Genomic DNA, 9,437 nt, shown 5'->3' with positions numbered 1-9,437 from the left:
GGGGGCGCCTACGGGCCGGGCACTCCCGAGCTGCTGCTCGAGGGCGCCGAGACCGTGACTCCCGTGCTGGACCCGGCCGGGAGGCAAGGGTACGGGCCTCTCTGGTACACAAGCGTGGGGTTCGGCGGCCTGGTGCAGCTCCGGAGGGGCGAGAGGGTGTACGTCAACATCAGTCACCCCGATATGGTGGACTTCGCGAGAGGGAAGACTTTCTTTGGGGCCGTGATGGTGGGGTGAGGGAATATGAGTGCGTGGTGCGAGTGTGTGAATATTGGGGGCCCGGACGCCCAGGACCCCATGGCAGTGGGAAAAATGTAGGAGACTGTTTGGAAATTGACTTTGAGCCTGATGAAAATAAAGAATGGAAAGCTTCAGTGCTGCCGATAAAGATGCCGAGTTGCGACACACGTCTTAATTCAGGATGGGTGCACGGGTGTGGGTTAAATATTCTCAGTACTCTTCTGGTTGCTTGAAACAATTCATCACAACACAACGTATGGCCTTTGCTCCTACGGATGATGGTGGGCCTGTCCCACCCCCTCCCTGCCTCTGAATGGCCAGGCCTCATCATTAGTCCAGTTAGAGGGTGGGAGGAAGGGGGACTCCTCCAACTCCGAAGCTTCTCCAGGCATCCTGATTTTCAGGGCCACGTGATCCCAACCAGACTCTGCACCACACTCTTTTCTCTTGGGTTCGCCGCAACAGTGAGAGGGGTCATTACACAGCACAGCAAGCACCACTCAGAAAGGCCCAGCAGCAGAGTAAGCCCCTATCATGACAGAGGAATGAAGCCTGGAGGGGCCCCGCACTTCTCCCGCTAGGGCTGTCTGAAGGCCTCTCTGTTTCCTACCTCACAGTCCACTCTTCTCCTCCAAGGAGCTTAATTCCAGGCTTATAGGGTCTGAAGGGAGGAGGCTGGAGGAGAAAGAAGGGGAGAATATTAGAGAGAGATGGGGACGGCAGGAAGGAGCCTGTGGTGCCTGAAAACACCAGGAAGTTCTGGGGAGGAGGAAAAACCAATGCCCCACTTATGGTGTCCCATTTAGGGTGAGGCGGAAAATCCTCACCGTTTTTTCACACTTTGTGTCCCCCTTCCCAAAAGTGAGTAAGTGTGGGTGCTTCTGGGATGAGTAACAGTAGTCCCCCCTTACTTCATGACTGACTTTCAGCCACACTCTGGAGGAGGCAGAGGGTGACCCAAGGCCCTATCTAGGTCACCCCAGTGGGTCACCCCACCCCCTCAGCCTACCACACGGTTTTCTCCTGCCTGGCACCCCAGGGCTGGAGGTAAAGCCTAATTTCTGAGCTCAGTGGGGGCTCCCAGTCTTGGGGGGCTCAATTTCTGTCTCCATATTTGTTTTTGGAATGGTTTTTTGAGACAGGGTCTCGTTCTGTCACCCAGATGGGGGTACAGTGGCATGATCATAGCTACTGTAACCTCAAACTCCTGGGCTCGAGTGATCCTCCTGCCTCAGCCTGCTGAGTAGCTAGAACTACAGGCATGCACCACTACACCTAATTTTAAATTTTTTTTGTAGAAACAAAGTCTTGCTATGTTGCATAGGCTGGTCTTGAACTAGTGGGCTCAAGTGATCCTCCCACCTCAACCTCCCAAAGTGTTGGGACAACAGGCATGAGCCACTGCGCCCCGCCCTTATTTGTCTTTGACTCTCTCCAGAAGCGCCTTCATCGGGGGAGGGGGTGCTTTTCTCCTTCCAGATCACCCACCTCTCACCTCTCCTGTCCTTCACCACAAAGACCGGTGGGACCAAGCCGGCATGTGAGTCCTTCACCCACCTCTTATTCCTATATTTCATTCTTTTTTAAAAAATACAGACAGGATCTCACTATATTGCCCAGATTGCTCTCGAACTCCTGGGTTCAAGTTGTCCTCTCACCTTGGCCTCGCAAAGTGGTGGGATTACAGGTGCATGCCACCAAGCCCAGCGGTTCAGTCCCTTGTTCTTTATTGTCCTCAGTCTCTTCAATTTCACCCACTGAGAGAATGGAAGGGGATAGAACAGCTGGAAACTGGTTGAAGGAAGTAAGCCAGAATTCATTGAGTGCCCACGGTGCCAAGGGCTGAGTGAGGTCCTCTGATGGAGGTCAGGCCTTCTCTCACATGCCCTATGTGTGGTGGACATTCCTATCTCCATTGGATAGATAGGTTAAGTGGCTGGTTCAGGTTGCAGAGTTAGGACAGGGTGATTTGAAGCCTAGACACCTGAATCTCCGGAAGTCCCTTGGCTGTGTGATTCAGGTACCTGAGAATGTGACTCCTCCCCAGCTCTCTCCGGACGGCTGGCCAGCTGCAACAGCCGGAAATCTCACCTAAGCTGCAGGATTTTCCCAGCAAGGATTGGAATTCCCAGAGTTGGAAATTCCCATGCCCTCAGGGAGAGGTAATTAGGTTCAGGCTCTTGTTTCCTGGGGGATGGGGAATATTGTGTTGGGCTTTGTTTATGTCGGGTCTTCAGGACCCTAGGAGTCGGAGGATGGGACTGGGTCCGAGGGATCTTAAAGCCTGTGGAGAGAGACTTAGGGAGCTTCTTCCCACCCACAAGAAGAAGCAGATGCAGAATTAATTCCGAGAAGGAGACCATGTTTCTTTTCTAAGCAAACTTTATTTCTCGCCACTGAATAGTAGGGCGATTACAGACACGACTCCCCTGGGGAGCAGAGGCTCAGCAATGAGTGACAGTCGGTCACCAAATCTGCATTGTTCAGACAACTTCATTAGATAAATATTTTAAAAAACATAATCAAAAGAAGGCACAGAGGCCAGGAGGCTATGTGGGAACAGCCTATTGTTCAGCTCCGTTTTCACAGAAAACATGTCTGAGCCAAGGCAGCTCCTACATTGGGTCCCCTGGGATACCCCGACCTCCCAAATAAATACATTCATCGGTAAATAAATAAATAATAAATAAATAATAAATAATCACAAGTGCAAACATAAATAGAGGGGGCTGGCTCCATGGGGAGGGCCAGGCTTCATGTCTCAAGGAAGTCTGGAAACATCTGGAGAGAGGAAAGCCCGAGGTCCACTTGTGTCAACTGCTAGGTGAAGTCTTCTCAAGTCTTGCAGCGTTCTGGCCAGAACCAAAGGCTCCCTGGTCTCCAGATTCCAGATGTCACAGACTGAGTTCAGGGATCGAAGCTGTAGGCCCCAGTGAGTGCTGGAGGCCCCAGTTTGAATTCTTAGTGGTTGCCAGCACTTCACTGTGCAGGCCACACATTCCTGAATCCCAGGCTTCGAAGTGGTGGTGGTGTTGCTTAAGGGTCTAAGCTTGGGGTCTGACCCTAAGCCCCCAATTCTCTTTTTGAGCCAGAAGAGGATCAGGGTGTCTGAAGGAGGGGATAATAAAGGGATTGGGGCGGGGGAGGGGTTTGGGAAGGACGGATGTTCGTCCTCCTCACAGGGCAATGATCCCAAAGTAGACCTGCCCAGACTCGGCAAAGTCGAGATAGTCGGGCAGATTGATCTCAGCGCTGAGTCGATCACCCTTCTCCAGCTGGAAGACCCCTCCTAGGTAGATGGGCTCATACCAGGGCTTGGCCTCAGCCCCCTCTGGAGTCTCCCTCTGGCAGGGGCTCTTGATGGCAGAGAGGAGGTTGACCTTGGTCTGGTAGGAGACGGCGATGCGGCTGATGGTGTGGGTGAGGAGCACATGGTTGGAGGGGCAGCCTTGGCCCTTGAAGAGGACCTGGGAGTAGATGAGGTACAGGCCCTCTGATGGTACCACCAGCTGGTTATCTGTCAGCTCTACGCCATTGGCCAGGAGGGCATTGGCCCGGCGGTTCAGCCACTGGAGCTGCCCCTCAGCTTGAGGGTTTGCTGGAGGGAGGGAGAGAGAGAGAGGGGAGTCAGTGTGGCCATGTCGGTTCACTCTCCACATCCTGGCCCTCGAGCTCTGCCCACCCCACATCCGGTTCCTGTTCCCTCTGTCTGTCATCCCACATCCCACCTGGCCATGACGTTCTGAGTATCCCCCTAAGGGCTGTGCAGTTCCTCTACCCTTCCCTTGAGCTCAGCGAGTCCTTCTCACACTGTCTCCAAGGTCTGCCTACCCTCAGCCGGGCTTCAACTCCCAAATCCTAGCCCTCCAAGTTCCAAGACACATCGTCAGAGCTCTTACCTACAACATGGGCTACAGGCTTGTCACTTGGGGTTCGAGAAGATGATCCTGAAGAGGAGAGAGAAAAGAAAAAGCTGAGATCCTTAAACTTCCTAGAAAATACCCCCCACCCCCTTACTTTCACCCCATCCGCCCTCCCCCAAGACCAAAACTTTAAATTTCCCCCACTGCTTTCGTACCAGTACTAACCCTATACCCCAACCCAAACCCAGAATTAGGAAAGAGGTTTGGAGACACTTACTGACTGCCTGGGCCAGAGGGCTGATTAGAGGGAGGTCCTTGGGGAACTGTTGGGGAGAAGGAGAATGGTTAATACCAAGGGAATCACCCTTAAAGGAGGAACAGCTGGCTGCCTGTCTGGCCTGCGCTCTTAGCCCTGAGTGGTCTGGTTTTGTCTCTCCATTCATCTGTGTATTCACCCTCTATGCATTCAACAATTCTTTCACTGAGTGTCTTCTGTGTGCCAGACACCCTATCTTCATCTCTCCTTATCTCCCTCATCTCTCCTTATCTCCCTCATCTCTCTCCTTAGCTGCCATATTTCCCACTCTCTTTCTGTCTCACCATCTTTATTCATATCACTTGTTTCTTCCCCCATCTCTCTGCTCACACCCCACATCTGTCCCCATATCTTATTTACATATCTGTTTGCTCATTCATTCATTCATTCATTCACTCCATACACACTTAGTGAGCACCTTCCATGTGCCAGACATCCTGCCTCTCCATCTTTCTCTCTCTTCCCCATCTCTTGCCACATCTCTTTCTGCATCCTCGTCTTTCTTCATGTTGTTTTTCTCTCCATCCCTCCCTGTCAGCACACATCTTTCGCCCATCCCATCTCTCTCTCTTTCTCGGGTGGGAGAGTGGATGAAGGCTGGCGAGGCACTCACCTCTTCCCTCTGGGGGCCGATCACTCCAAAGTGCAGCAGACAGAAGAGCGTGGTGGCGCCTGCCACAAGCAGGAAGGAGAAGAGGCTGAGGAACCAGCACCGCCTGGAGCCCTGGGGCCCCGCTGTCTTCCTGGGGAGCGCCTCCTCGGCCAGCTCCACATCCCGGATCATGCTTTCCGTGCTCATGGTGTCCTTTCCAGGTAAGAGAGGGTGGAGCCCTGGGTCAGTATGTGAGAGGGAGAGAACCCGCCTGGCAGCTTGTCTGGGGATGTGGCGTCTGAGGGTTTTTTTTCAGGGGGGGTCTGGAGTTGCTTCTCTCCCTCTTAGCTGGTCCTCTGCTGTCCTTGCTGAGGGAGCGTCTGCTGGCTGGGTGTGCAAACAACTGCCTTTATATGTCCCTGGGGCAGGCGAGAGGAGGGCGGGGAAAGAATCATTCAACCAGCGGAAAACTTCCTTGGTGGAGAAACCCATGAGCTCATCTGGAGGAAGCGGTAGTGGGCCCTGCACCTTCTGTCTTGGTTTCTTCTCCATCACGGGGGCGGGGATTTGGAAAGTTGGGGACACCCAAGCATCAAGGATACTCCTCACACTCCCCACCATCCCTGCTCCGATTCCGAGGGGGGTCTTCTGGGCCACTGACTGATTTGTGTGTAGGACTCTGGAGGTTGAATCCCGTTCTCCTGCCCCTCAAAGCCTATTGCCTCCATTTCTTCTGGGGACCAGGTCTGTGGTCTGTTTCCCTCTGATTTTCAGACAGGATGCAGGAAAAAGATAGAACTAGAACTGGGAGGGGCTTCAGAAAGCTGAGTCCTTGAGGTAGAGAAAATGGGGTTGGAGGGAGAAAAGCTGTGTTGAGTCCTGAGGCCTATGTTTGGGTTCCTTGGGGGAGAAGGAGCTGGGGGCTTGGGGGCAGGCTCAGGCCCTCAGGGAAGGCTGGGTGGGGGTAGCAGGGACAAGCCTGGGACAGCCCCGGGGAGTGAAATCACCACTGGGAATTCACAGACCCCACTGGGGCAGGCCTTCTTCTTTCACTCTGACCCGGGGACTCACAATGCTGGTTTCAGTCTTGGCTTCCAAGGAACTCTGGGGTCCCTGATTTTTTTCATGAAGCTCTCACTTCTCAGGGCCCCAACGTGTGGCCATATCTTCTTAAACGTCCCCTGTATTCCATACCTGGAGGTCCTGGAGGCTCTTTCACTCCCTAGGGCCCTCTACATGGCCCTGTCTTGGCGGGGGGGGTCCCCATACTCGACCCCCATAGCCCTGGACATTCTCCTACCCTTTGCTGTGGTCACATCTCCCCAGAGGTCTCCTGAAACCCATTCCTCAGAGCCACTACCTGTGGCCATATCTCCCAGGAGCTCCCTGACCCCCGCCCCTTCAGACCCTGACTTTTCCTTTGTCTTCTCAGCTTCTCTTTTGCTTCCCCTGCAGCAGTCTGGTGGCCTCACCTGGTGAGTCCATCACATGTCCCTGAAGCTCTCTGAGCCCTTTATCCTTTTGTTCTCCCCACAGCTCTTGCTCCCTTTGAGCCCTCTATCCCTCCCTCCTCTCCTTAGATAGACTGGGAAATTCTCACTCCCAGACAGACACACACAAGCAGACAGCATCTCAGAGAAAAGAGGTTTATTGGGCTTCATCCAGGGTGCAGATGCCTCCGTGTGGGACTCTGGTCAGCAGCTGGCTTTCAGAGCCTTTCACTGCCTTCTGAGGCCCTGTGATCCCTCACGCCTACTTCTTTCTCTCTCGGTCAGCCTTGTGCCCACGCCCTCTTACTTTTCATCTCTTGGGCCTGTCTGTGTCTCTCCTTGGATGTTCTTCTATTATTCCCCTCTCTCCATCCTCCATAAATAAATAATTTAATTTTTTTGCCTTCATAAATAGTCCCCTCCCTGCCTCCAGTCATCCCCCAAGCTCCTCCATGTGCCTGCTCTTCCTCCGTGTGTGGATCTAGGCCCCACCTAGCTGGTGGAACAGACCAACAGCTTTGGGCTGGAAATTCCTAGGCAGGCTTGAAATCCGCAGCCAGCCAGACATCCAGGATGGTTCAGGGAGGTGTGGTCCCCTGGGATGCCTACAATTCCTTCTTTGAAAGCTCCGGTGACTTGATCAGGGAAGACTTGAGCTGTTGGAATGGCCAAAGAAGAGGTGGTGGTGACCGCTGAAATGGTCAGAATGGAGGCAGAATGGGGAGAAGGTCTTCAAATCAATTATTTTTTCTTTCTGGAGTTTTCCAAGTTCTACAGAGCGAAGGCTCCAAAGAAGACAGTACTAGGGCTGAGGACTAGGTGGGGGATGCCATCTGTGTGGGTGGATAGCTGGTCTCCCTGGGTGAGCTGGAAGGCAGCCCCATGGTACATCGAGTGCAGCCAGGGTTCCTGCAGCCCTGGATACACCATCTTCTGGGAGCTGAGGAGAGGCACGTGGAAGGGGTACTGGGAGGAGAAGAGCTGGACCTCATGGGCCAGGTAGAGTGGAGTGGGGGTGGCCTTAGGAGAGTAGGCTTTCCCAGAGAAGACCACCTGGGAGTAGACGAAGTAGATGCCACTGGTGGGGACCAGGAGAGAATTGTTGCTCAAGGAGAAACCATCCTGGAGGAAGGCACGGTCCGTGTTCGCTCTCCAGAGCAGTGAGTTCTGCTTGCTGGGGTCTCCTAGGAAGAGCCATAGAGGATGGGGGTGGGAGATCAGGGGTCTGAATCAGAGGTCTCAATCCCTGAGGAAGCAGGCACTGAACAGCTGAGTTCCTGGGGGGTGGCAGGGGGAGGCATGGGAGTGCCTGCCTCTGTTTTTTTAGCGTGGGGGAAGTTGGCAGAGAGGAGTGGATGCTTGGGTTCCTGAGGCAGGGGTAGGAGAAGAGCTGATGGGGACATGTCTGGGAGGTCAGGTGGATGTTTACCAATGAGGTGAGCAGCAGGTTTGAGGGTGCTGTGGGCAAGTTGCATCTTGGGGTGCTGACGGGCAGTCTGGGCAGCTGAAGGTGTGAGGCCAACACCAGGGAGCCCCTAGGGGAGAACAGAGTTGAGGGGGGCTCTAGGGCTCAAGGTTTGGCTGAGCCACCCCAGCAGCCCCCATTCTCCTGCTGCCTCACCTGGGCCCCAGGCAGCAGGACCAGCAGCAGCCCCAGAAGGAGGAGGTGTAGGGGGGTGCCACGCACCCTTGAGAGGAAGAGACATTCAGGTGGTGTCATGGGGAGAACCTGCAGAGAAAGAGAGAGAGAGAGACAGTAAGCGGGGCGGGGCACGCTGCGGAAGACAGACCTCCTGCCCTGGGAGACAGCACCCCCCCACCCCTGAGAGAGAGATTGACAGAGAAGGGGACAAGATGCAGTCAGAGAAACCCCAAGGTGAGCAGAGGGAGACAGAGAGAGATGGGAAGGGAACAGAAAGGGATCATGGCAGAAACTGAGAATGTGTGACAGAGACAATGAGACTGACAGATGGAGAGTCGGAGACAGAGAAGGAAACCAAAAGCAAACCCACCAAGGCCCAGGCCCAGGCAGGCCAGGGATCCAGGCAGCAGGTGCAGGAGGGACCGAGGCCCAGGCAGAGGGCAGGACACTGTGGGGTGGTAGTCCAAAGCACGAAGCACGGGCAGCCCAAGGAGATGGGGCAGGAGAGCCTCACCTGCTGTGTGGAGCCCCTGGGCCCGGACGCTCAGGTCCCTTTATAGAGGAAGCGGCAGCGGCAGCGTGGCAGGCGGCGGGCGGGTTCTAGGTCGGGGCTGGGGCCCGGGGAAGCCCCCAGGGCTTAGAAGATGCTGCTGTTTCAGTCAAAGGCAGGAAAGGCTGAGGCCTAGGAGAGAACCACAGGCTGGGGGTTCAGGCGACTGAGTTCTGGGAAAGGGAGCCGGGTCAGGGGAATCGTGGGCTGGGAGGGCCAGGGAGTGGGGTCAGGCCTAGAGTTCCAGAGAAGGGACAGTCAATTCGGAGAGGAGGAGGTTGAGCAGCTGGGGTGTGGGCTGGAGGCCCGGTTCCCTGAAGAGCAATCATATATAACATCTCTGCACCCTTGGCTGAGTACAGGCTTCTCTCTTTGCCCATTTCCTTCTCTTGTACCCCTGCCCTTGTCCCAAACAACTCAAGTCATACTTGTTCCAGTATATGGACTTTCCAGCCCATCTGGCAGGTTTCACATCAAGAAGGTTCATTATATATCCTCTTCATCGGGGACATTCTAGTGTTTGCCTCTCGTCCAGGTGAAAATATTAATGGAGCCCCCTTCCACTCTTGAAAATGTCCTAGTTTGGAAGATATATTTTTTTGGTCCCCTTACTCAGAGATGATGCTGGACACTCAAGTATGATGAGGTCTCATCTCACTCCTGAAGGATGCCCTCCATCTCTTCCTGACCTCAGATGGCTTCCGCAGATCAGATTTATATAAACACAAATAAACACACACTCCA

At 54.2% G+C, this 9,437-nt stretch overlaps 3 protein-coding genes across 3 annotated transcripts in view; 1 reads left to right on the top strand and 2 right to left on the bottom strand.

Moving 5' to 3' along the window:
- The window catches only part of LTB (lymphotoxin beta (TNF superfamily, member 3)), a 7,519-nt gene extending 7,129 nt beyond the window's left edge, over nt 1–390 (top strand). The window contains exon 5 of the mRNA XM_011944836.1: nt 1–390. Coding sequence (XP_011800226.1) covers nt 1–237 — 237 coding nt within the window. The 3' untranslated portion in view covers nt 238–390.
- A 2,214-nt stretch (nt 391–2,604) lies between these two features.
- Nucleotides 2,605–5,394, bottom strand: TNF (tumor necrosis factor). Its single transcript, XM_011944682.1, has 4 exons — nt 5,033–5,394; nt 4,381–4,426; nt 4,140–4,187; nt 2,605–3,838 (listed from the first exon to the last, which is right to left on the bottom strand). Exons 1-4 carry the CDS (start codon nt 5,216–5,218, stop codon nt 3,417–3,419), a joined length of 702 nt encoding a protein of 233 aa, XP_011800072.1. The 5' UTR covers nt 5,219–5,394; the 3' UTR covers nt 2,605–3,416.
- A 1,249-nt stretch (nt 5,395–6,643) lies between these two features.
- Nucleotides 6,644–8,674, bottom strand: LTA (lymphotoxin alpha). Its single transcript, XM_011944681.1, has 4 exons — nt 8,514–8,674; nt 8,123–8,230; nt 7,931–8,036; nt 6,644–7,685 (listed from the first exon to the last, which is right to left on the bottom strand). Exons 2-4 carry the CDS (start codon nt 8,219–8,221, stop codon nt 7,273–7,275), a joined length of 618 nt encoding a protein of 205 aa, XP_011800071.1. The 5' UTR covers nt 8,222–8,230; nt 8,514–8,674; the 3' UTR covers nt 6,644–7,272.
- Between the last annotated feature and the right edge of the window lie 763 nt (nt 8,675–9,437).

This window comes from Colobus angolensis, unplaced genomic scaffold, assembly GCF_000951035.1.
Source record: "Colobus angolensis palliatus isolate OR3802 unplaced genomic scaffold, Cang.pa_1.0 Scaffold236, whole genome shotgun sequence".
Classification (NCBI taxonomy): domain Eukaryota; kingdom Metazoa; phylum Chordata; class Mammalia; order Primates; family Cercopithecidae; genus Colobus; species Colobus angolensis.
Note: the sequence above shows the minus strand (reverse complement) of the source record. Positions and strands in the feature narration are given on the sequence as shown.

Excerpts from the sequence above, each read along its gene's own strand:
- LTA (XM_011944681.1), bottom strand. The coding sequence starts at position 8,221 with ATGACACCACCTGAATGTCTCTTCCTCTCAAGGGTGCGTGGCACCCCC. Across the intron at positions 8,037-8,122 it reads TCCTGCTGCCTGGGGCCCAG|GGGCTCCCTGGTGTTGGCCT; the intron begins GTGAGGCAGCAG and ends GTTCTCCCCTAG. Across the intron at positions 7,686-7,930 it reads ACCTGCTGCTCACCTCATTG|GAGACCCCAGCAAGCAGAAC; the intron begins GTAAACATCCAC and ends GGCTCTTCCTAG.
- TNF (XM_011944682.1), bottom strand. The coding sequence starts at position 5,218 with ATGAGCACGGAAAGCATGATCCGGGATGTGGAGCTGGCCGAGGAGGCG. Across the intron at positions 4,188-4,380 it reads CCCTCTGGCCCAGGCAGTCA|GATCATCTTCTCGAACCCCA; the intron begins GTAAGTGTCTCC and ends TCTCCTCTTCAG. Across the intron at positions 3,839-4,139 it reads GCCTGTAGCCCATGTTGTAG|CAAACCCTCAAGCTGAGGGG; the intron begins GTAAGAGCTCTG and ends CCCTCCCTCCAG.